This window comes from Castor canadensis, chromosome 10 (assembly GCF_047511655.1).
Source record: "Castor canadensis chromosome 10, mCasCan1.hap1v2, whole genome shotgun sequence".
NCBI lineage: Eukaryota > Metazoa > Chordata > Mammalia > Rodentia > Castoridae > Castor > Castor canadensis.
This window is the reverse complement of record NC_133395.1, coordinates 73,950,483-73,975,452: the sequence shown is the minus strand read 5'-3', so window position 1 is coordinate 73,975,452 and position 24,970 is coordinate 73,950,483. Positions and strand designations below refer to the sequence as shown.

The window sequence follows — 24,970 nt, the reverse complement described above, 5'->3', positions numbered from 1 at the left end:
CTTTCTACCTTGTGTTAAAGCTTCCTCTGTGCCTTATGGGCCAGGCATGCTCAGTCCTACTGCTCAAGAGTGCTCAGAGAGTATGGTCCACAGTACACACCCCACAACCCTCTTAAATATGAGGGAATTGACGTTTTAGGAGTTGAAGTAGCTTGCTCGAGGTCACACAGCTAGCAAGAGACAGAGAGAATTCTAATCCAGGTGTGATGGTCTCTAGAGCACTCCATCACTGATAAAGATTTTTAAATAGGAGGTCACATCCTATTAGTGGATCATGAAATCAATTTAGTGGGTTCTGATTGCTTTTCAAGTGAATGAGCTAGAGTAGCAACAATCACAGTTCATCCCAGACAGTAAGAGGTAAGTGACTTTCCAAAGAATTTTGTCTGATTGTGAGTGTGTTTGGGTATTGGTGTGTGCAGGTATGGAAGAGGTAGAAGGGGTGTGGGAGTGGCTGGGCACATATGTGGATGAAGATGGATGTATGGGTGGATGGGGAAGTGTGTGCGTGCTGGATTGTAATATAAAATTTATTTCTAACTGTGAATTGCTGCTTTAAAATTTGCAAAGCTACTACACTAAAATGCATTGAATCTCGCTCATTCATTTTCCAAATACAAGAACACAACTAGATTTTACAAATCTGCCTTCTATAGGCATCCTTACAAGCAAGAAGTCAAGAGACTTTAAGATCTATGACTCAATATGCCTCTCCCTTGTGAATAGTCTTGATAAGCGAACACCCAGAGCCAGGCAGCAGAGAAAAATCTTCCTAAAATAGTCACACACTGGACTAGACTCGTGCCTAGTTGCAGATAGTGAGTTATTTGCCCACCACTGCAGCACATGTAAGAACAAGTACCAGGGGAGAGGAAATCAAACTAGGACAAGGCTCTGGGTTGGTCTCTTCAGTAAGGAATCTCCAGAGACACCACATCGGAGTCTCAGAAAAGTATGCACAACACTGGCTTCCCCACGTGATGGCCAGCCGCTCTACTTTTAGGAACTTGCTAGTTCTCCAGGGTCGTCAGGACTCAATGACTAAAACTCTAATAACCTACTCATCCTCTAGTGATGTCACTAGAAGCTTAGCATGCACTTGTGACTCTAATGCAGCTTTAGGGCCTGCACTCAAACCCCTGCATTTTAACAAATGCATCATCTGTCCATCAAGGAAGATGAACAGGCTTCCCAACTTTAAGGGTGTCTTCAGAGGAATTGGGACATTTCACTGCAAGGCAACATTTGCAGGACAGCCCAAATGCCCTCATTGGGGCTTCCCCACCCCCAGAATCAGAACAGAACGGTCTTCATTTCTTTGCCTTTATCATTCTACACAATGTCAATTGGTGGCCATTAACATTCAATAAAATAATTTAAATTATCTAGCACAAAGTAGGTGATACTCCAAGAAGGTTTGTTCCCTATCCTGTTATACTAAAAAACATCATTGCCTGCACTGACCCGGAGAAATTCCTGGACACCATGCCAACCTTCAATGTCATGATTTCAACCAGTCATAATGAACTGTAGCCGTTTCTGTATCTGCCCTCTTCTTAAATCAACTTCTGTGACGTTTCAACTTGCACTCCTTTCTTAAAAAGACCAACTTCCAAAATTTTACTAGTCAATTTACGAACAGCACATCTCTTTATTTTCTGGAAAATACTCTCTCAAAATCAAAAGACCGTCTCTCACATCTAAATTTCTGGAATTGTTTTGTCCTTCCTACTCACACATACTATACTTTTGTAAATGTTCATTTTATTTCCTTTCCACACCAGGCATCTGTTCAGACTCTGCTGTTTTTGTGCTATGTTCCCTTCCCAAGAAGACTTTCATTAGTCTTCATAGAGGACTTAGACTTTTTGAAATGCAGATTCCAGACCCAATTGGTATCCTCATAGCACAAATGTTAAGAGTGGGCCTCTGGAGTCAGAGGTCCAGGTCAGACCCTCCCTGTCAGCTTCTAAGTGAATAACAAAGATGAAATAAAAATTCAAATTCAAAATGAACTCTGATCCATTCTGATCCATTCTAACATTCTAGCTAATGTTAGGCCTGATCTTGGTCACTTAAAATGTTAGCATTCAAGGTAGTAGAACAAAGGTACACTAACAATAACACCAGAAAACTTGCAAAATGAATGGCACAACATGGGAAGGGCCTGGCCCTGTTCACACTTGGTTCTCTTACCTAACACACATTTTTGTCCCTCCCTTGCACATAGGTTTTGCACTGACCGGAGGCAGCATGACTACTCCTTTGTGCGCCAGAGGGTATTTTCCCTGTGGGAACCTCACCAAGTGCTTGCCCCGGGCTTTTCACTGTGATGGTGTGGATGACTGTGGGAATGGAGCTGACGAGGAAAACTGTGGTGAGTGCCCCATTGGCTCCACATGCCTGCCTCACTGCATGTGCTCCCCCAAACTGTGGCTCAGCTGCCGTGAAGGTAATGCTCTGAAAGAGACAATCTGATATTCTGTAGGGAATCCCTTTGCAATAAAATTACTGTCTAATTTGTGATAATAGCCTGAATTTTCTTATAGTTTGCTTAAGTCAGAAACACAGTATTATAAAATGTTCCATTTTATTTAAAAAATTGAAATTATATTCTAAAATTGACTTAGGTACTCATGAGTTAATTTGAAGGGGTTTCCCATGACTATCGCCTTATGGCTGGTAATTTGGGCTCACCTAGAGAATTAATTGATTGGACAGACTGATAAAGAATGCCAACTATGTGCCAGGGGCTCTCCAAATCATTGGGGCACCGTACACGAAAGGGAAACAAGGGTCTTGAACTTTTGGAGTTCACATAGTTCAAAATGAGCTAAGAAGACCATAAACCTGCATAAGTAAATTAAGTACTCTCAGGGAGTGATGAATACAATCAATTTTTTTAAAGAAACAATGAGATTGAAATTGACGAGAGACATTGTAAGAACTGGATATGGTGACATTTGAATTGAGAACAAAATGGCAAAACAACAAAAGAAGCCATGAAATCTGGAGGTACAGAATTCCAGGCAAAGGAAAGAGCAAGTACAAAGGCCATGAGGCTGAATGAAACAAGATGATGTGTTGGAGGGATAGAAAAGCTTGAACAGAGTCAACAAGGGTGAAGAGGTAAGCAGAGGCTAGATTACATAAGGTCTTACAGGCAAAATTTAGGTCTGCATATTGAGTCTATAGATATTGCTATAGACTATTTTTCTGTGAAAAGAACTGATCCCAGAGGATGACACATCAATTTAGCATAGATACTAGTACCCAGATCTTCTGAATATAAAAGAATTCTCTGTGTTTCTGCCACACAGGGCAAGCTGTCTTTGGCACTGCCCAACTAACAAGCAGAGTTGGGCAGCCAAGCCCAGGTGTGCATCTGTCTGTAATACGCCCCCTCTGACCCCTGGGTGCTCACATATGCTTCCCTCGATGGAAACCACCAGCTGTCTACCTTCCCATGGGTCACCTCTACTAATCCTTTAAGACTCAGTTCAGGTGTCCCCTCCCCTGAGAGGGTTTCTGTGGCCACGGTGAAGCTTCACCAGTATAGGACAAGTGCAACTCACCACTCTTGTTCCAACAACCTTGGCATAGCTCTAACAACCACAAGAAGATCCGCCTTACCTTTTCACTCTTTCTCTTCCTAGACACCAACACCTTGAGAAGAGGCCTGCATCTCCTTTGCTTGGTTGTCACCAAAACATAGGACAGCTTAGAGTACACAGTAGGCACTCAACCAGTGCTCAGTTTCAGGGCCAGCTCTCTGAATACCAATGACCAAGTCACTCAAAGAGATTTCCTTTTTGCTGCATGGAAATTAGGGACCATGAGTGTTGTCTACCTCATGAGGATGTTCTGAATCCAAATTAAATAATGCATGTGGAGGAGCCAGTAATACAGTTAAAGGCATCACAGTGGAATCATTCAGAATGTTAATAAGAAGAGATCTAAAAGTGCAGGAATCAAAGGAACCCATTGGTGATTAAATTTACTTTTTGATTTGTGTGATCTTCAGTATCATACATTATAATGCAAATCTCATCACTTTCATAGCATGTAGTCAAGTAATGATGCTTCAAATTTAGGTTTCCTTTGTGTAAAATATATGCATGTGTATATGTGTGTGTGCATATCACAGAAAAAGAAAACAGCAAATAAGTAGACCATACTAACATATGACAAATTGACATATGAATGACATTTGACAAGTTGAGGAAATGTCATTTCTCTCAACATGATTTGACACCCTTTATTAGAAAGCACTTTGTCTTTGCTTTACTAAAAATGGTCCTCTGGCCCAACACCAGTGGCTTATGCCTGTACTCCTAGCTACTGAGGAGGCAGAGATCAGGAAGATCACAGTTCAGAGCCAGCCCCTGGCAAGTAATTCTCAAGACCCTATCTCCAAAACACCTAACACACAAGAAAAAGGGCTGGCAGAGTGGCACAAGTGGTAAAATACTTGCCTAGCAAGCATGAAGCCCTGAGTTCAGACTCTGGTACCACCAAAAAAGGTCATCTGGTCAGGGATGGTAGAGCACCAGGCCCTGGATTTAATCCCCAGCACCCAAACAAAAGAAGTTGGGTGACATTAATTTTATCAGAGCTCATTACAGTTATCAAGAATGTTATCTCTGTATGTGCAGAGCAGTAAGTAATGTGCATGACAAAAATAAAATTCAGATTATATTTTCCCCGAGGTCCCTAAAATTAAGATCAAACATTTAATATGTCAGAGTTAGAAATAGGTGATATTTTTCAAGACTTTATGGGCATGTTAAAATGTATATTTGCATTATATGTTTTATGATACATACATTTGAAATATTTGTAAATTGTAAAAAGAGGGAATCCACACAGATGTTTGCCTAGCTTTTTCTCCCGTACTACTTATTTAAAATATCAATCATTCTGTTACTGAAACAAACGTTTAATTTAATTTCATAATTAAATTTTTATACTTTTGCTTTGTAATATGATATCTGATTTCTAGAATAACTGACACATATTAATCACCATTTCACAGGTGACACTAGTGGATGGGCGACCATATTTGGCACAGTCCATGGAAATGTTACTAATGTGACATTAACACAGGAGTGCTGTAAGTGGTATTGATTCAAAGACAGTATCAGCTTTGCGAAAAACATGATTTGTGGTGCATGGATTTATATGAGAATAATAATCCCCCCTTATCTGTGGTCTTACTTTCAACAACTTCAGTTAGCAGAGGTCAACTGCAGCCCAAAAATATTAAATGAATATTTTGAGGGGTTGGGGATGTAGCTCAGTGGTAGAGCAGTTACCTAATTTGTGCAAGGTCCTGGGTTCAATCCCCAGCACCTCAAAATAATGATAAGAAAAACAATAATAATAATATTTTGAGAGATAGACCACATTCACATAACTTTCATTGTAATATGTCATTATAATTGTTCTTTCTTATAATCTTTCACTGGACTAATTTATAAATTACACTTTATTATAAGTATGTATGTATAGGCATCCACTAGGAGTCTTGGAATGTATCCCTTGTGGATAAGGAAGGATTACTCTAGTGTGATAAATTCCTTAGAAGCTTAATTTCTGCTCAGTGTATTGCAATGGCTAGCCTGTGGGGACTGAAAAGATAAAAGACAATAACTATCTCCATGATGCCGATTTTATATTTTAGTCTATGATTGTAAGAATTGTGACTTCCAGTAAGGTTCTTGTTCCCTTTAATTCCTTTCTTCAATAAAGATCTTAAGCTCTCACTACTTTCCAGGCCCTGTGTTAGGCGCTGAGCATACAGTGGTGACTAAGATGTTGCCCATCCCACAGATTCCTCACGGTAGCAAAAGAGATGGATCCATACAGAAGCAGTGATGCTCCAGTGCACCACAAGGAGATGTGGAAACACACTAGAAGATTTGATGGCTCTGCCAGGCATGGGGAAAGACTCCCTGAGAAGATGGCATTAGATGCACTTAAAAGTCCTTAGTGGTGGGGAGGATGAGAGGACACATGATCAGCAAAACACTAGGGCAGAAGGCGCAGCACACACTTCAAGATGCCTTGCCTCATTACCACCTTGCTGAGATTCTGAGTGTGAGGTTGGTGGGCAAGAGCTCAGCCCAGAAGGCTAGAGCTAGTCCTTAAAGGACTGGGAGTGCACACTTTGGAATTTGGCCTCCACCCCGTAGATAGCATTGGGTTTATATATGTGTGGATAAATATTATTGTATAGATGAATGCATAGTTTCATACATATGTTAGTATATAAATAGATGTGTGTGTATCTATTAAGAATTACACTAACAGTATACAGACAGTCCTTTGTACCCATGGATTCTTCAACTGTGGATCCAATCAACTGCAAATCAAAAATATTCTGAAAAAAGTTGCATCTGTGCTGAACTTGTACAGCCTTTTTTTTTCCTAGTCATTAGTCTTTAAACTACTTATGCATTATATATTATAACAATAATATGTAATATGTAGCATAACAACTATTTACATCATATTAGGCATTGTAAGTAATTCAGAGATAATTTAAAAGATATAGGAGGATGTGTGTAAGCTCTATGCAAATACAGTGCCATTTTATAGAAGGAACTTGAGCATGTATGTGCAGATTTTGATATGCAAGGGCATTCTGGAACCAAGCACCCCCATACCTAGAGAAGACTGTATTGTACACTTTTTAACTCACTTGTTGCATATTTAATCACACATAAGTATATAATGAATAAAAATTAGAAAATAAAATGGGTATATTAAAAATAAACATAACTGAAAATTCTAATATTTTCTTCCTGAACACAGGAGGTTGTTACCTGGCACTCATCCCACTTTGTAGTTCACTATACTGGACAATCACCAAAGTCGTGGGCTTTTTTGTTTGGTTACTTTGAGTTTTTATTTCATTTTATTTTTAATAAAGAAGGAGAATACATGATCAGAAACGAATGTAAGCAAATTCCCCCTTCAGAAATGCAGCAAATGGATTGGAGCAGTGAGACCCAGCCAGGACTACTGCATCTGACAGTGCCTGGTGATACTTTGGTTGTCACAGCTGGAGGGAGTGCAGAGTGGGTTGCTGCTGGCTTCTAGTGGGTAGCAGCCAGGGATGTGGCTGAGCACAGTCCAGTGCACATGACAGCCCCTCAGCACAGAGCTATCAGGGCCAAAATGTTAGTCATGCTGATGGATCAGAAAGAATGAGGAAGGAGACGCTGATAACTTTAATTGCGATGCTCCAGATAAACACTAAGTCTCTGAGCCCACTGGAAAGACTAAGGTAGAGAGAGCTACAAGAGGTCTCTTTCAGAAAAATGCACAGAACTCAGGGCATGACTGGCTTGCAGGAGAGGGAGCATGAAGACTTATGCCCACATTCCTGGTTTTAAGCAACATAACCAGCTCAACCATATGAAATTTTTTCATTGGCAAGTAGGAATGTCTGACTACAGTTTTCAATCTAATAATATAACTGCAGTACTTTGCTAATAAACACTGAAGTAAGCATATTAACATTATTTTTAGGAGTTGAGCTAAAATTAGCATACACCTATAGACAACATAAAATATTTCCCAAAATTCTGTAAAAGCATCTTTTACTTTAAGCAGGTACTCAATAAGAACTTTGCTAGCTTTACTGTTACAATTCAGCAAAATTCATTTTTAAAATAACATTTGGCAAAAATGATATAAAAGAAGCAAGGCAACTGGGAAGAATTTAAAATCACATTTAAATAAGAATAATAATAATAGGCCAGGTTTGGTGGCACACTCATGTGATCCCAGCACTCAGGAGTCAAAAACAGGAGGATCACGGGTTCAAGACCAGCTTGGGCTATATAGCCACATACTATCTCAAAAACAAATAATAATATAAGTTCAAAAATAACTCGCTTTCTTGACCATGTCAAATCAAATATCAATAGGAACAGTGAAGAAATCAAAGATTTCAGAAATAGTCTTCCCCCCCACCCCCTCACCATCTCTTATTTTCTTGCTCTGAACACACACACACACACACACACACACACACTGTGATTGTCCATGGACCAGCTTGGCCTTGTTTCTCCACAGATTTCTCACTCCTTTTTATGCCAATCTTTGCAGTAAATTCCTCTCAAGTGAATTCTGAAGACTTTTTCTTTTTTCTAAATGCTTCAGACTGATGGATCTTTGGTTTTCTCGGCTTCCTAACTTCTCTACAACTTTTACTTTCCACCTTCAACTTCACAGTAATGAAAAACAAAGAACCAAATTGAATAGATGTCAGACTGGATTGATTTCAATATGGCACACGGGCAGCTGTGGCAGAATCTGCATCTAATTCTTCTCACAGCTCATATGAAAGGGGGGAAATTGAATTAAATTTCAATCAACAAGCATTTAATTAGCATTTACTTTGTTCTATAGAATTGAATTAAATTGACTCAATCATTGCCATTAAGATTTACTCCATCATACTGTTTTTCATTGAAGAAAACTTAATCTTGCCTCACCATATGATTTTATGCTATTTGAGCATGTCTGTCATTTTTTTCTACCCACCTTCTAAGTCCCTCTGAAACGACTGCTAAAAGCTAGACCTGTGAACACCATATTAGTCACCACACAAGTAAAGACTTGACTAGGACAGAATTCTTATTTTCTTTTTATTATGGGCAAATAAGTACTTTTAACAGACATAAATTTTATACATTTGGTGAAAAGAGGAAAATGTGCTTATTATAAAGCCATAATTAAAGAAATGTTTTTTTTTTTTCTAGTAAAATCTTCCTCTTTTTGCCCCTAGTTCTAAACCAGTATCCACAACGCTGTTCCTGCAAAGAAACTGAATTGGAATGTATAAATACAGACTTACAATCCGTGCCCACAATTTCCAGCAACGTGACATTACTGTGAGTAGAGTATCTAGATGAGTTTGTCCCAAAAGTCACATGAGAACCAAAGGAACTATATAATTCTAGTGTAGAGTTATATTAGCAAAATAATAGAAACTCCACTTAAAACCAGTCATCAGAGAATTCCATATGCTTCCTCTCCAGGGGAAAAATTGTTTAAATACTATCTGCTAGAATATCCAGTTAATGTTCAGCTCACAAATGTTTGTGACCTGAAGCTTTTATTTTCAACTACTCTCTGGTTTTTATATTGTTAAAAATGTCCTTGTGCTGTTAAAATAAAAAGGAAACATTCATTCCATCGCATTTTTAACACCGATAATTCACCTAAGGCTGCAAAGATGTGAAAGATCTATGAATTTGCACCATGTCATGCAAATTTTTGTGCATTTTGCCTAAAACTTTGAAGAGCCTCAGGAATTTGTAGGCATGTCATCATTTGGGTTCTTTGTTTGTTTGGTTAACTTGTAGAGATTAAAAGAAAAAGGTAATTCACCATAGACTTCCCAGTCTCTTATGCTAATTGACTAATCACCTTGTCAAATATTTGCAAACTAGGTCTGAGATTTATGATGGGCCACATAGGCAATGGTAGTCCCATTAAGATTACAATGGAACTGGAAAATTCCTTTGCCTAGTAACATAGCCATCAGAGTGTCACAGCACAACTATTATTCATGAGTTTGTAGTGATGATGATGTAAACAAGCTTACTGTGCTGCCAGTCACATTCAAGTGTAGCAGTGCAATTACGCACTGTGCATAATATTTAATAATGATAATTAATGACTTCCTTTTGAAGTGTTTTCTACACTATATTTTATCAGCATTTTAATTTAAAAATGTTTACCATAAAGCAATATGCTCAGACATCTCATAGTGCAAGTATACTGTCTGATGTGTACAAGTAACACCATCACCTGTTCCGTCCTTACTTGGTTCATGAGTATATTTTTATTTTTTTTATGAACTTTTTATTTTCCTATAAAAATTTTTTAGTTACTATCATGTTAAAATGTGTGTTATGTACCATAAAACATCACCAAATATTCTCTTACCAAGGGGGAAGCTTTTAGGGACGAGTCTGGTTCGCCGTAAAAATGCATAATGAATCTGCCTTACATGTTATTTTAGGTCTCTTAAGAAAAACAAAATCCACAGTCTTCCAGATAAAATTTTCATCAAATACACAGAACTCAAAAAGATGTAAGTAGCTATTAATAATGTATTTATGGAAAATTCCTTGTGATGTTTTGTTTAAGATGTTTTTGATCTTAAAATAAAATGAAATACAACATTTATCATCTTTATCACTACATTTATGTTTCTAAATTTAATTAAGATTAGAAAATAAAGCATTTAAAGGTACATTATCCTTCCATTTCATAATTTAAAGTTGTTGAATTTATTTTATTTAGACTTTTTCAGAGTTAACTTGGAGTTGAGATAAAATACCTCAGTAAGAAAATACACAGTTCCATGTTCTTTCTTAAGATTATCTGGGAAATGACATTGCAGATTCAGAGGTGCTAGATGTACTTTTTAATTTAGAAAATGAGTGAAAGCATAAGCAAGAACAATCAGGTCATTTTAAACATAATTATAGGATATAGACTGACTCCCACAGAGATGAGAGAAAAAACACAGTAATAGAACACAGTGTTATTAGCATATCTCAGAAAAGAAAATGTCAATAAATAGCTCATCAACAGCAAGTAAGAAGTGGTATTCAAGGAGAAAGAAGGGCCAACATGCTTCCAGCATCATCCAAGAAAGATAACCAGGATCTGGGAAATATAATCCCGAGAGATGGTCTCTATTGGAGGGCAAAGGTGCATCATCAGTTTCTACAGTTTTCATGAACTGTCTCTTAATACTCTCCATATGCATTTGCTTTGATAGCTTACTCACCAAGCAACCTCGTGATGATTAATTTAACTTACCAATTTCTTCATACTGAAGTCATTTAAAAGTTGCATTCGATAAGGAATAAGAATAATCCTACCAGTTGAGATACCTTTTATTCATATTAATAAAGAGAAAATATGCACATTCACTTATCAGCCCTTTGTAAGGTAGACTAGTGTCTGCCAGTCCCTCTCAGCCTAGTTCCTCTGGGTTAGTAGAGAGTACCTGCCAACAGGACCAATCAACTAGGTAATAAACGCAGCAAGTAATATTGTACTTGCTGGAAGGCCATTGACCATCATCTTGTTTCATTCTTGAACATTCAGCAGACAAGAGAAAGTTTTTGGAAACATCATCAAGGATTCCACTTTCACTAAATTAAGTACAGGTTCCTTCAGACAAGAAAGTAAGTTCACCAGGTAGTTGTGTGTGAACACAGAAACTCAATCTTACCTGGGTTTGATTATCACCTCTGTAATCCCAGAAGCAGTCAGGACTTTCTGCTCCATGCTAGTGCAGGTGGTCATATTGTCATTGTCACACAGGAGTAGCTACACATTCCAGACTCCTCTGAAGAGGAATTCCCATGTCAGTGCTTTTAATCTTCCTGGAAATTTTTAAAAATCACAAAATGTTCATTCTGTGAATCAATATTGTTCTTGTACTGCCTGAATAATGCTGAAGGGAGAAGAAATAAAATAGCACTAGCAGAAAGAAAGGAAAATGATTCTTATATTTTGAGTAGCTGCTAAAATTCTGAGTTAGCTCTCTGTCAGTATAGCAAATACCTGAGATAATCAATTTATAAAGAGGAAAGACTTATTTGGGCTCCAAGATTTGGAGATTTCAGTCCATGATTGATTGGCTCATTGCTTTGGGCCTGTGGTGAGGCAGCATATCATGGTGGAAAAAGGTGACAAAGCAAAGCCTTTCACCTCATGACCAAGAACCAAAAGAGAATGAGTAGAGAAGGTAGGAGCTGGGGAGGGTTTCACTATTTCCTTCAAGAGCATATCCCAAATGACCTGAGGACCCACCACTTAAAGATTCTGCCACTTCCCAATAGGCTGAGATCCAAGCCTTTAACATGGATCACTGAGGGACATTTAAGATCCAAACTACAGCAAATTCTATCATCTAGTGTCATAGAAATTGTAAAGATTTCTAAGCAGATTTCTCTTATCAAACATGAGGTAACTGAAGTCTGCAATGCAAATGACTTATCTAAAATCTCTAATTAGTTAATAGGGAAGTCATAATCAGAGCCCAGGTCTTCTAATGCCTAAGGTAGTGCTTATTGTTTTCATAACTGAAAACCTAGAGATGGAGAGAAACTGTTCTAGCATTTAACAGATTTTCTACCAACACATAATCCTGCCCTTGCAGAATTGTCCTCTTTTTGTCCCTAATTTGAGGAAAGATGACTTTTGAGGAGGAAGAGGGGTAACTGGAGGATAAGCAAAAGAGGTAAAATTAGACTTCTCAGGCCAAGTCCCTCCCCGTCCACTGTCAATACTAACTAGTAGCCACTGAAGGGAAGAATATGGAAGCACTTTGGTAATCTCAGGTCCCAAATTTTCCTAGCGGAAAAAGGGTTGATATTAACCTCCCTTGCCAAGATTAGCTGACATATCAGCAGATACATGATCCTAAGAGAACACAGAATTTAATGTCAAGTGAGTCTCCAGCCTGGAATGCTCGAAGGATCCACAGTGACATTGAGGTCATTTGGACATTGGGAAAAATGAATTCTTAAATCAAGATCAAATTTTAATTGCCAGATGAATAAATGTTGCTTAACTGCTCTGAATGTTTTTACTATTGATCAATTTATTCATTTAACAGTCTTTTAAAATGTCAGGACTTTCTAAAGTTGAAGAGGAAAAAGCAGTTTCAGATGACCTTTCACAGAAATAAAACACAATTTATGGGACTATTATACTTTATCATTGTTACCATGGAAACCAGCAGCAGTTCTCCTCCTCATTGTAACACGAACCTTATATAAATTAGGAATTTCTTCTTAAACTGGGTTCTTATTAAATGCAATCATTGGCAACAAAATGTAATTCATGGTATCTGCCTGGCCCTGAAACACAAAATGTCACATTTTTAAAAATAGCCTATAAACATGCATGCCGTTAAAGCATTTATCTGCTTTAGTTTCAGGTATATAAATTCCTGATGTTTCTGCTTGAAAAGTCCTGACAGCTGAAACAGCAGGAATTCATGAACCAGTAAGTTATTCTTAGACAAGCCATTCAGTGTAAAGTGTATTAAATGGGCTCACATCTCAGCTTTGAATAAAACGAGGACATCACTTGCTAAACTGTCATGCTTCCAGATTTCTTCTCACATTCTCCAAGCTACTACTCTGCAAAGAAGAAAGTAGATACTTCGAATGGAGTTTAAGTTTAGTAGTCTACATCTGAGCCCTGTAAGTCTCTGCGATGGGGCAGCCAGCAGCTAAATATAAGCCTAGAGGATCTTTGTTATTTAAGAAGCTTGAGTCTTAAGTATGTCAGTGAAGGGAGGTAGTTTGTACACATCTGATGAATCATGCAGATCGTTGGTTTTACTGTCTTTCCTTTGACCTCTAAGACAAATGAACAAGATTGAATTCACAATTTGCAAATGCATCCTTCTCTTCAAGATGTAGGTAAAATGTGCATTGTACTTTTGAATTAATCATCTCACATAAATAGTATTAGTTAAGTAGTGAATTTTATATTTAAGAAAAACTTCAGTATGCCTGTATTGGAGTATTATATTCTTTTTCTATTCTCACTTGCTATTGTAACCTAATTCATCATATTAGCTTTCACTGTATCAGTCCATGGTTCTGAAAATGCTAAAACAAATATTGATCTGTGTGGGTTCATAGGAGAACCTCCAACCAGAAGCAGAATTTATGCTGTTCTGTCAAGTATCTCCTTACAGACATTGTTCAGGAGGAGTGAGTTGGGATGGCACAAGGTCACACTGTGTTTCAAGTTTACTTTGCAGGATTGAAATTGATGCTTTATGTTAGTGTGGATGTAATGCATGCACTCTGCAGTACCAACCCTTTCCACACAGTGGTACTCGGGGGGAAATGACAGTTTTTGTATATGAGCTGGTTGACTAAGAGAATGGATTTGCTGATACCTAGGAGCTAATCTTGGCTTTACCTGACTAAAAGAGGTTAATATCTTGGCACTTTTGTAATACATTCATGACCCAAAGGCAAAAGGGAGGCTCTGATAGGGAATAATCATGATATAACAAGATTCAAAAGCACAGCTGCATTTCATACCAATAGTTTAGTAGTAGAATACCAAAACAGCTCAGACAGTTTTGTATTTTAGGAATTAATTCAAATAAAAGTAAGAGCCATCAAAACCACTTAAAAAGACTTTGTAGTGGTTTGTTGCTATTATTAGTATGGCTATTTCCTGATAGTTTCTCCTTTAAAAAATATTAATTCAAAACTACGAGTGTGGCTCAAGTTGTAGAGCACCTGCCTAAGCAAGCCCAAGACCCTGATTTCAAACCCCAGTACCTCCAAAACTTTAAAAAAATTGATTCAGTTATTGAAAAAGAAGACTGTTATATACAAAAAGGAAAATATGAATTCAGGACTAACCTCCTATTTTATAATGAGGACAGGAAGTGGCCACAATTTACTTAGATACTCCTGGCAGTGCTGTTATGGAATCAATACTGTATTGTTAAGTTGCTTCAGAGGTGAAGTAAACGATGAGCCTGTGGTTGAAATGCTATTCTAGTCCCAGCCCAACCAACTACTGTGGAACTTTGAACACCTCACTAACTCATTTGTACTTCCTACTTTGCATCTTGAAATCTCAAAGAATCAAACCTCCGCTCTCCTTTGTTCATGGGAATAGAACGAAGAGAAATAAGAAGTTAAAGGCATAACTCTTTCTTACAGAAAGTACAGCAGAGATGACGGGTGGTCTCCCATGACCAACAAGTCCTTCCATCAGAACGAGAGGGCTGCCAAAGCTCCAGCTTGCAGAAAGAAGGCTAGATCTACCCCCCTACACACACACCTCACCAGAGTTCAGTGGTACAAATCAGAGATGCACATACCTCATTGCACATACCTCATTCAACAATCTAACAATTCTGTGTTCACCTGACTCTTCTGTTTTATTCTTACCAGATATCTTCAGCATAATTGCATTAGACACATATCCAGGAAAGCATTCTTTGGATTATATAACCTACAAATATTGTGAGTAATTTCTTTATCATTATAATATGTGCATAATTTTAAGTAAAGACTACAAGCATAGAAAGAGGGTCCTATTGGGGAATCAAGGGCTGACTTGGTTGTGGAGAAATAGGAGGAATGATTTGTTACAAAATACTTAGATTAGTTGTAACACTGAAAGAATTAATTCAGATTCTGACTTTTGCCTAAAGACTGTCTTTAATATTGTCTTCTTCATCTTGGGTCACTTCCACAATATTTTAGCATTTTATTTGTTTTCTAACCACTGGTCTACTAAGGATATGACCAAAAAAAGCAAAAATGCCCCACATATTTAGTTATTTCTGTCTTATACTTTAATCTAATGAAACATCCCACAATATTATTTTTGGCCACTTTCCTTGCCCTGGCCTTGGTGTAGCCCACACTGGACTTGTGGTTATCAGTGCCTCTTGGTCACCTCTGGACACTTCCTCCTCTGCTTATCTGCCAAATGCTTTCAGAAGCAGACATCTATACTTCACAATCATCATCAGTCTAATTATATGTGAGTAGATGGAGTTTTGAGTTTTCCTAATTAATCACCCATGCTACTTGTAGATATCTCAGCCACAACTGTATTACAACTCTCAGGCCTGGAATATTCAAAGACTTACATCAGTTATCCTGGCTGTAAGTATCCTACTTTTTATTTCCTCCATAAATGATCATAGTCTTTTTTTATTTTGATTGATTGATTGGTTTTTGAGTCGAGGTCTTGCTGGTGCAGCCCAGGATAGCCTCAAAGTCACAATCCTCCTGCTTCAGACTCCCAAGTGTCAGGATTACAGGTGTGCATCACCCAGCTCAGCTTTTATAGTCAATGACACACAGTGCTCAGGTAGTTTCCAGTTGGCATGTATCTTGTTTGTTATACCTATGTTTCTGATTGACATATGATCTGAAGCACTTTACCAAGCAATTTGGACAATGGTGATGGCTCTGTGAAAAGGAAACTGCTCACACATTTCCAGGGAACTTCAGCAGTAGCCTTGCCTAACCAGCCTACCATTTACCCAGGGTTCACCAAGAACATGATTCCTCAGCTTCAGCACTATTGAGAGTGTGACTCCCATAATTTTTGTCTCCGGGGTAGCACGGAAAAAAATATGCCATGTGCATTTAGGATCTTTAGTACTATCTGTGGCCTCCACCCACTATATGCCAGTAGTCCACTCCCTCTTTGAGAGTTGTGACAACCAAAAAATGTCTCCAGCGCTGAGACTGCTCAGGAACCCAATCATCAGCTGAAGTTTCTAGGAGGTGGTAACCCATCCTTGTACTACCTCCAAGGCTGGTCTTCCTTAGCTTGGGGATTTAGAGTGACTTGTGGATGCCTAATGCTTAAAAAGGCACAGATTTTGAAATTATTTTTTCCCAAAGACCAGAGAGAAACTGGGCTACAGCGTTACAACTTCCCTCCCCAAGTCTGTGTGCAAGCCAACTGCCATTAGACCATGCAAGTTTGGGCTAATCACTTCTCTTTCAGTTACCTTGTTGGTATAGCACAGATAATAGTTGCTGTGCAGGCACATAAAAAAAGTGTCAGGAACATAGTAAGCACTCAGTTCATAGAAGCTGTTTATACCATGAACTGCTTCTTCAAATATAAGATGCTCTTGATGGTTTTCCCACCTTCTAATTGACTTTTTTAAGGCAAAGAGGTCAATGTATAAAAAAAAAAAAAAAGAAATGTCTCCAGGCATTGCCAAGTGTTCCTGGGGAGGAAAGACTGATCTCTGTTGGGAACCACTGACTGAGGAAGTCAACAAGTTAAGGACTTGCTCTGACTCCCAGTGCATTTGGAACAAAGTCTGAGAAGGTAGTAATTCCTGGTTCTTCCACATTCCAGCCAAGCCAGCAGCCTCAGCTCCAGAATCTCACATCAGCTGTCTGTGCCTTCCTGAGGACTGTAAGCACTGAGCAGTAGAGGCTTTTGTGTCACTTTGCTTATTGTAGGTTGGCATGGGCTAGAGCATGTGTGCCTGGCCCCATGCTTAAGGCTCCAAGCATCTCTTAATCTTTCTAGTCCCTTTCCTCTTATCTGTAAACTATAATCACATTGCCTCTTGAAGAGGGATGTTGTGAAGATTATGTCACTTAAAGTACTGCATGCATAGCTCCCAGCACATAGCAAGTGTTCTGTGTTATCTCCCTCCTTCCAAACTTCTGAGAGGAAAGGGAAATAGTACTGGACTTCAGAGGCAATGAGAGATAGTGATGCATATCTCCCCCTTCCTCTAATTTCTTCTACAAAAATACTATATATAAAGGGCAAAATAGTTTCTGCAGGGTATCGAGGGAGGGGGAGAAAGGGGGCGGAGTGGGTGGTAAGGGGGGGGTGGGGGCAGGGGGGAGAAATGACCCAAGCATTGTATGCACATATGAATAATAAAAACATTTTAAAAATACCATATGTAGTTTAAAACCATGGCTTAAGTATACAGATATGTTTACTTTTACCCACAAAACTCCTAATATGGATGGGTTCACCTCATTCATCCATTTGTATGTACCTTGTTGAATGCATCATAGAAGCCCTATGAGACCAAAGAAACATTAGTGATTTGTTAAGAATTATATTTCTATTCACTCTTCATTCAGTAAACCAAGTCAACACATATATGGAGTCTATATTCCTCCAGTAAATGCAGCTTATGAGGTGGATGCAGGCAGAGAAAGCAAACAATCAGGATACAACCTGATAAGTGCCAGGAGGGGAGTTGCAGCAATTTAGCCCAAAGCAATGCTCCAATCCATTCAGTGAAGGAGATCTCAGGGAAAAGATGCCTGCGCCAAATGTGGAAGGACACAAAGGAGCAAGCAGGCTAGGTGTTAGAGGAAGTAGAATTGCACGGGCCTTTTATTTTTTTTCCTGTTTTTATTTCATAAATGTCTCTGACATTGGAAATATTTCTGATATGTTTTGTCAGAATTCTGGATGACAATCCAATAACCAGAGTTTCACAGCGATTGTTTACTGGATTAAATTCCTTATTTTTCCTGTAAGTACTCATCTACCTTTCAATACATCTGTCTACAAATTACAGTGGTATCTAACACTAGTTTACAGAAAAAGCTTTAGAAAAATATCAAACCCACTAAAAATTTTTATTAGTTACAACCTTTCTTGTATTTGCAATCACAGTTACTATTGCTACTTCCTGGCCATGGCTAAATAGAACAGCTGGCCAGATTATAATGTATATTTTAAGCCAAGGAATTGATTTTTTTGTCCTCTGCAATTTCCTGAAGTTCCAAGGAATGTTTTTATTTGCAGTGGTTGACCAAAAATTCACTTTTATACCCTGATAACCCAACTACACTTAAATCTGTTAGATTTAAGCTATGACTCCATTTTTTTTTCTATTTTTAACAGAGGAAAATGTGCTTTTTGCCCAGCAACAGTCACTGAAAATCCCAAATTCTTTGTCCTACCAGTGAGCTGTTTTCATAATGACATTTTCACTGTTTGTTAACATACTGGAATGATTTATTGGCGGGGCTCATTCTGCTCCGTTACAGTTGATCAGGTAACAGCACTTCCTTCCACTTGTTTGTCATAAATTAATCACACAACTTAACACGCTCACAAGTTGTTTTCTTCCCCCAAATTCCTCTTACTCTCACTTTGTAGATTTAATGCAGTTTCCAGTATAGCCCTTCCATGTTATAAATGATTCATATTTACCATACGAAGAAAGTTTGGATGCCTGGCACTGGAAATGATGGCAAACTTGTGTACAAGAAGAACTATCATGAACTTCAGAATTATTACTTGACATATACTGTCGTTTCATTGCATAAAATTAAACTGCACAATGTTTGTTCCTAAGATATAAATGCTACTTGTGCATTCATAGTTTCCTTGACAATACCTGTTCCCTAGACCTTCTCATACACATATGTAACAACCATTTTGAAAGGGTAGCTATGTATATATACTTTATCCCAATATAGTAATTTTAGCATGAAAGTTTCCAAATTATGGAATAAAAAATACTGTTCTTAAAGTGGCATATTATTTTGTTTCTAATTAATATTTTCTTTATTTGAAGATCTATGGTTAATAACTACTTAGAGACCCTTCCTGAACAGATGTGTGCTCAAATGCCTGAACTCAACTGGATGTGAGTATTCATTTAGGGTTTATTTGTCCAGATTAAGGAAACAGCCATAAATTTAATTCAAGATTACCTTAAAAATAGATATATGATTTCTTTCCAAAACCAAAATCTAATTTTGTTACTTTCTGGTTTAGTAATGTTTTCAGGGAAGTGGGCGTGGTGGTTCATACATGTAATCCTGGCACTTGAAGCAGCAGGACCTCGAGTTCAAGGCCTGAGCCATATAGCAAGACCCTGTCTCAAAAATAAATGTACAAAAATCCTTTGAGGGTTCCCCAAGGAGTGACAGTCACGTTCAGCATCCCCCCTGAGCATCCAGGACCTCTGATTTTCAATCTCTTACCTCATCTCATGTTTTGTCCTGCCCTTCCTCCACATGCCCTTTCCTCCCAAATGTCCCAAACTACTCTCCTACAGTCAATTACTTCAGCACATACTGTTCCTTGAACTCCAAACTTTTTGCTCCTTAGTCTTTTGGCTAACCCCATCATTTCCTGCCAAAGTCAACCAAAATACCATCTCCAGTAAGTCATTCCTGACCCACCAACCAGTTTCAGTGGCTGCCTTTGTTCTCCACACACCTCATACAAAACACTACCCTGCTGTCATTTTCTACACCTCACACTTATCCCAGGGCACTATAATCATGTAATCATTAATTTACTTGCTTGTCTCCTGCCCTACTCTTCCGTAACTTCTCTGAGGGCAGAAACCTATCATATGATTTCAATACCCCAGCATTTGGATAAAAATCAGCACGTAACAGCTGCTCGGTAAGCCTTTGTTAAACAGATGTACTAAGCTATTTCCACTCCTTGTTAGCATTTAATCGATACCTATTTAAAACATTCATTTAAGTGGCTCCACCACCACCACCCACTATTTCTAGCTACTAACACCTTCATGGTCTTCTGCAACAAACATGTGGTCACAGTCAACAAAAATATGAATTATACCATCCCCAAAACTGTTCTCACAGTCAAATCAGGTAGGGGTGGAGAGACTCAGCACCCATAAAATGATAAAAATTTCACTGTCTCAGCTTTGATATTCCTCTCTGAAATAGCCTCAAAAATTCTTGTTACGCTCTTAGGTGGTGGTGCGTTTACTTTTATTTTCATGGATATATTTATATGTCTATTATCAAAGGGCTTTTAAAGCAATAGAGGGTGCATATTAATGTGCCACTACTAAAAATGAAAATAATGACTGACAAATTATGAGATTAAAAGTCATTAAGAATAACCGAAAAGCTGTGCTTGGTGGTGCACCTATAATCCCAGTATTTGGGAGGCTGAAGCAGGAGGATCATGAGTTCTAGACCAGCCTGCACTGCACAGACAGCCTGCCTACATAAGTGAGATACCTCTTGTCTCAAAAAAAAAATTAAAAAATAATAAGTAAAAACTACTTAGAAACTACACAAGTACACATGTAGGAAAGATTAGGAAAATATCAGGGCCCAAATATGCTCTCCCTCTCCCAAGTGGATATCAATGACAGCAAGCTGGAGACCAGGAACCAGCAACAGAGCCCTGGTCTCCTGGGATGGTCATTCATCTGTAAGCACCCTCAAACACAAGGAAAAACATAGAAGGTCAAAGAAAGTATAGAGTTAGCAAGATAGCCTGATCACAAATCAGGAAGATTCCGTCTACCTAGAGGACAGAAAAGTAAGTAGTCAGACTGAATCTCTCTAACCTAAATGCAGGGGGGAAAACCTACCCTTACTTACCTCTTTCCTCACTTGCCATACTCAGGATAATTGTTCTCATAACTCTAAAGTGTTAAACCTTGAGAACATGCAAAATATTTCCCCATTCATTTCACAATATTTAGACTTCTAAGAGGGTGCAGTGTTTATTACATTTAATCACAACATTTTGAGTGAAAAAAACTTCGTGAGTTCCTCTAAGAATCTCTAAGATGGTTTTAAAATAGGATTTAAAAGACAACATGGAAGATTTGTGATTTTAGTGTAGCCATGGACTTTCAGAAGCAGAAAAATAGTTATTGTCATATTTTGTGAAGATTGTGGAAAACTGACTATAAAATGAAGTTAGGAAGTCAGGTGTGGTGGTACATGCCTGTAATCCTAGCACTTGGGAGGCTGTGGTAGGAGTTCAGCCTGGGCTATATAGTAAGACCCTGTCTCAAAAAGAAAGAGACAGAGAAGAGACAGAGAGAGATCAGGAGAGCTGGTGGAAAAATCAACTTTTTCCCTTTCCCCTTGTACTGCCAGGAATGGCAGCGCTCAGAGGGCCTTTCCCCAGTATATGGGATGCCTCTGTCCTAAGCAATCAGCTAGCAGATGGAAATCTGCCTGTAAGTGCTTTTAGCACTGTACACGCCCAGTGGACCATAGTTTAAAATAGTTTATCAATACCTCAATTAATAACATGGAAACACTTACTCCTCAGAGTAAAGCTGCCCTTTCCTCAATTTTATTAAGTTTGAACATTAATTGGAACAGGAAAGGAAACAATATTAATTATATGAACCCTGCAATATTTAGGAAGAAAAGATAGTAAAAGTGGGGATGAAGTAAAAATACACTTCAAACTGCTATATCAACAAAGTGTATCTCTAAGCATATGATGTGTACAAAAATATTAAAAGTGTTTTCCCTCCATGGCTTTCAGGGATCTGGAAGGCAATGGCATCAAGTATCTTAGGAACTCCACCTTTCTGTCATGCGACTCGCTCACTGTGCTGTAAGTACACCACGAGCTTTGGTAAACACGGAGGAAACCTATGGACTGGGAAATTAAAGAAAACATTGACAATGGATTTTAAAGTAGGGTTTTGTCTCCAGCTTTGGTGCCGAAGTGCACGCACTGATTGGTTCTGAGGGTGACTCTGCAGCTGGCTCCTGGTTTCCGAGGGCAAGTGTTGTCCTTGCTGGGCTCTGTCTCAGCTGAGCTTGTGCCTGAGCTCCAGTTTCTTAACCCCACAGTTGCCATAGAAATGAGATCCTGTCTGTGAAAGTGGTCGGCTACACCATGGTTGGCTGTTACTGCCAGGGAGTCTTACCACTTTATGTCTCTCTCCCCCAACAAATACGTTATTCTAAAGGAAGAACATCTCCTGTATTCTGATTGGCTAAAGGCTCCCATTGGTGATTCTGATTGGTGATTGTGCTTTGTCTGAGGGTGGGAAGGCAGATGGATTGGTCCATTGCACAATTGTATGGTCAGCTAAAACACAAAAATACTTTGTGTTTGTTGTAATATAGTTTTTCATGGATAGTAAGTGCTTGGTAATGTTTGTTGATCGGATGGGTGATTGTAAAAAAGAATGGAAAAGAAAAATGAGAAAAGAGTCACTTTCTAAAGTAATCAGAATCCAAACAAAGCGTAGCTTCATAGACCACACTCAAGCTCCTGGGACGGCTCGCTTCCTGAGAGACGTGAGCAGGTCCTCAGTGAGAAACTCCTGCCTCAGTGTCCACACCAGGAAAGCCTCCCTTTGAGACTCAAAGGGAGCTTAGTAAACCCATCCCCTCCCCCAGCAGAGGCATCTCCCAGCAAGAACGGATAATGACAGCCGCAAACCCCTGGTGCTGACTCTCGCCATGTCTTACAGGTTTCTGCCTAGAAATCAAATTGATTTTGTTCCAGAGAAGACATTTGCCTCATTAAAAAATTTAGGAGAACTGTAAGTAGCATCGTCTACTAGGAAGAATATGATTGCGTCTTCCAAGATTATAAATTTAAGTGACTAGTGAGACTGCTTTTCCACTAGTAGCAATCAACAGTCTGTAGACTACTGATAGTGAAAGTCAATTAAGAAAACCAACATTATCCTAAAGTCAGAGCACATTAAAACCATTCACTTGGGTTTAATGTGGAGTTAGCCTACCCTCGTTTCCCTACCTATTTTCTTTGGTCGATTTCATATAAATGTATGTTTGGGTATAAATGAGTTTTCCATAGCTGCTTAAACATAGGGATCATTTATCTGTAACGGCTGGGGGATAGTTAATTCTCAATCAGTGTTTGCTGAATGAATAATGACTGACTGGAATGACATTAGCTAATTGCAACTGAACAGAGGAATGAAATTTTGTGTTATCCCTTAAGAAATTATGACTTCTGCAGCAGGTAAAGCACATACATGTGTCTAGAAGGAAGAGTAGGCTCATAGAAAAATATTCAGGGAACTCATGTTACTTTTTCTGTTCAAATGCATCCATTGTAGATTTAAGCTTCTAAAAATAGCATTCATTTTCCCATTAATTAATTGATTCCATATAACTGTGTATCACTGGAAGTTAAAATCAAGTCTATTACATTGCAAATAATGGCGAGTAGGACGAAGAGCTCATCCTCCTGATTGAGGCCTTAAAATGGAAATTAATGTTTGAAACAGCCTTACCTCATTCTTTACAGCTTGTTCTATAATCCAGGAGAACTGGGACAAATAATAACAGTAATTTTTAAAATAATTCATTGATAATTCAATCTAAATAAAAGCATCACAAATCAAGTCCACAAATATTTATTAAGTTCCTGGTGCGTGCAAGGATCTGCATTGGAACTAAAAATATGTGCATTTTGAGGGAGAAATACAAAGGTAGCTCATTGAGAAGCGAACTCCTCCAAGGCCCAGTCCTAGTCAGGTTCTGGAGAAGGAATATGGACTTGGGTTACAGGGTGGGGAGGGGAAGCAACCCAGGACAAAAAAGGGCTTATTTTATATATGAACTTAAGGAAGAAACACATTTTTAAATTGTTCCTAATCTTCCTCTCATCTACACATGGGTAGACCCTCCTCTAAAAAAGGAGGGCTCACCAAAAAGACAAACTTGCTATTTTAAGACCACCAGTAATCTATGCCAATCCACAATCCCCTTAGTGTCAGAGAGCTACAAGAAATTCAGAAGTTGACAGACTTAACACGAACTAGAGATTTCTACACCATGAGTTTACAAGTGTTGGATAATTTTACTGTGACATCACAATTTCAAACTCATCCTAGGGAGGAATTAGCATGAGGCACCTGATGTCCACACACACCTGCGGCTTTCTTTCTGAGCCATGATCAGGTGTGCTCCTCCCATCTGGTTCACTGATCAGAATTCCCAGCTAGCAGGGCCTGATGCTTGGATGTCATAACAGCATCTTAAAAGCAATGTGTTTAAAACTCAACTAACAATGCAGCTTACCCTGTTGCCAGCTTTTTCACCTGGGTTTGTCATCCCAGTGGAATCAGCCTCCTTCCTGAAAGCCAAGCCTCAGGACAGCTCCCTCACCCTCTCTCCTATTTTATGCCCCAAGTTCTGTCACTCCCTGATGCTGCTGCTTAGTGAAGTCCTTGGCCTGCTTCTCAAATGTCCATGTGCACAAGAATCACAGAGGATATTGATTTAAATGCATGCTACTAGGCTGCTTCCTCAAGATTCTGATATGGGAGTCCTAGGGCCGGAGGAACCTGGAATTCAGTCTAGAATTCTCAGTGATTCTAATGCTCGACTTTATTCTGGGAAATTCTTCCTTAGAGTGTATTCATGGTCCTCCTGTCTTGTCTCCATGGACTTTTCCAGGCTCCCTTCCTCTACATCTCCCCATATTTTTTGTCCTCTACCCATCTTCTACCACTTCCTGACTCCTGAAGATAGTATTCAATCCTAAGCATCCGTTTCATTGATTATTTTACTCTCACCTGAAAAGCTAATCTTCTTTTATCCCACCTAAAATCATCAAGCTTTGCTCAAACATTTCCTAATTCTCAGGCTAAGATTACTTTTGTCTTTTGTCTGTTCTTCTGAGG

General features: G+C 38.7%; 1 protein-coding gene across 1 annotated transcript in view; it reads left to right on the top strand.

Moving 5' to 3' along the window:
• The first annotated feature begins 424 nt into the window (after positions 1-424).
• Positions 425-24,970, top strand: part of Rxfp2 (relaxin family peptide receptor 2) — a 41,432-nt gene continuing 16,886 nt past the window's right edge. Inside the window, exons 1-11 of the mRNA XM_074042855.1 lie at positions 425-482; positions 2,231-2,377; positions 5,036-5,113; positions 8,801-8,906; positions 10,043-10,114; positions 14,982-15,053; positions 15,633-15,704; positions 18,005-18,076; positions 19,130-19,201; positions 21,841-21,912; positions 22,784-22,855. Of these exons, the coding sequence (XP_073898956.1) occupies positions 425-482; positions 2,231-2,377; positions 5,036-5,113; positions 8,801-8,906; positions 10,043-10,114; positions 14,982-15,053; positions 15,633-15,704; positions 18,005-18,076; positions 19,130-19,201; positions 21,841-21,912; positions 22,784-22,855 (893 nt within the window). The remainder of the gene's footprint in view (positions 483-2,230; positions 2,378-5,035; positions 5,114-8,800; positions 8,907-10,042; positions 10,115-14,981; positions 15,054-15,632; positions 15,705-18,004; positions 18,077-19,129; positions 19,202-21,840; positions 21,913-22,783; positions 22,856-24,970) is intronic.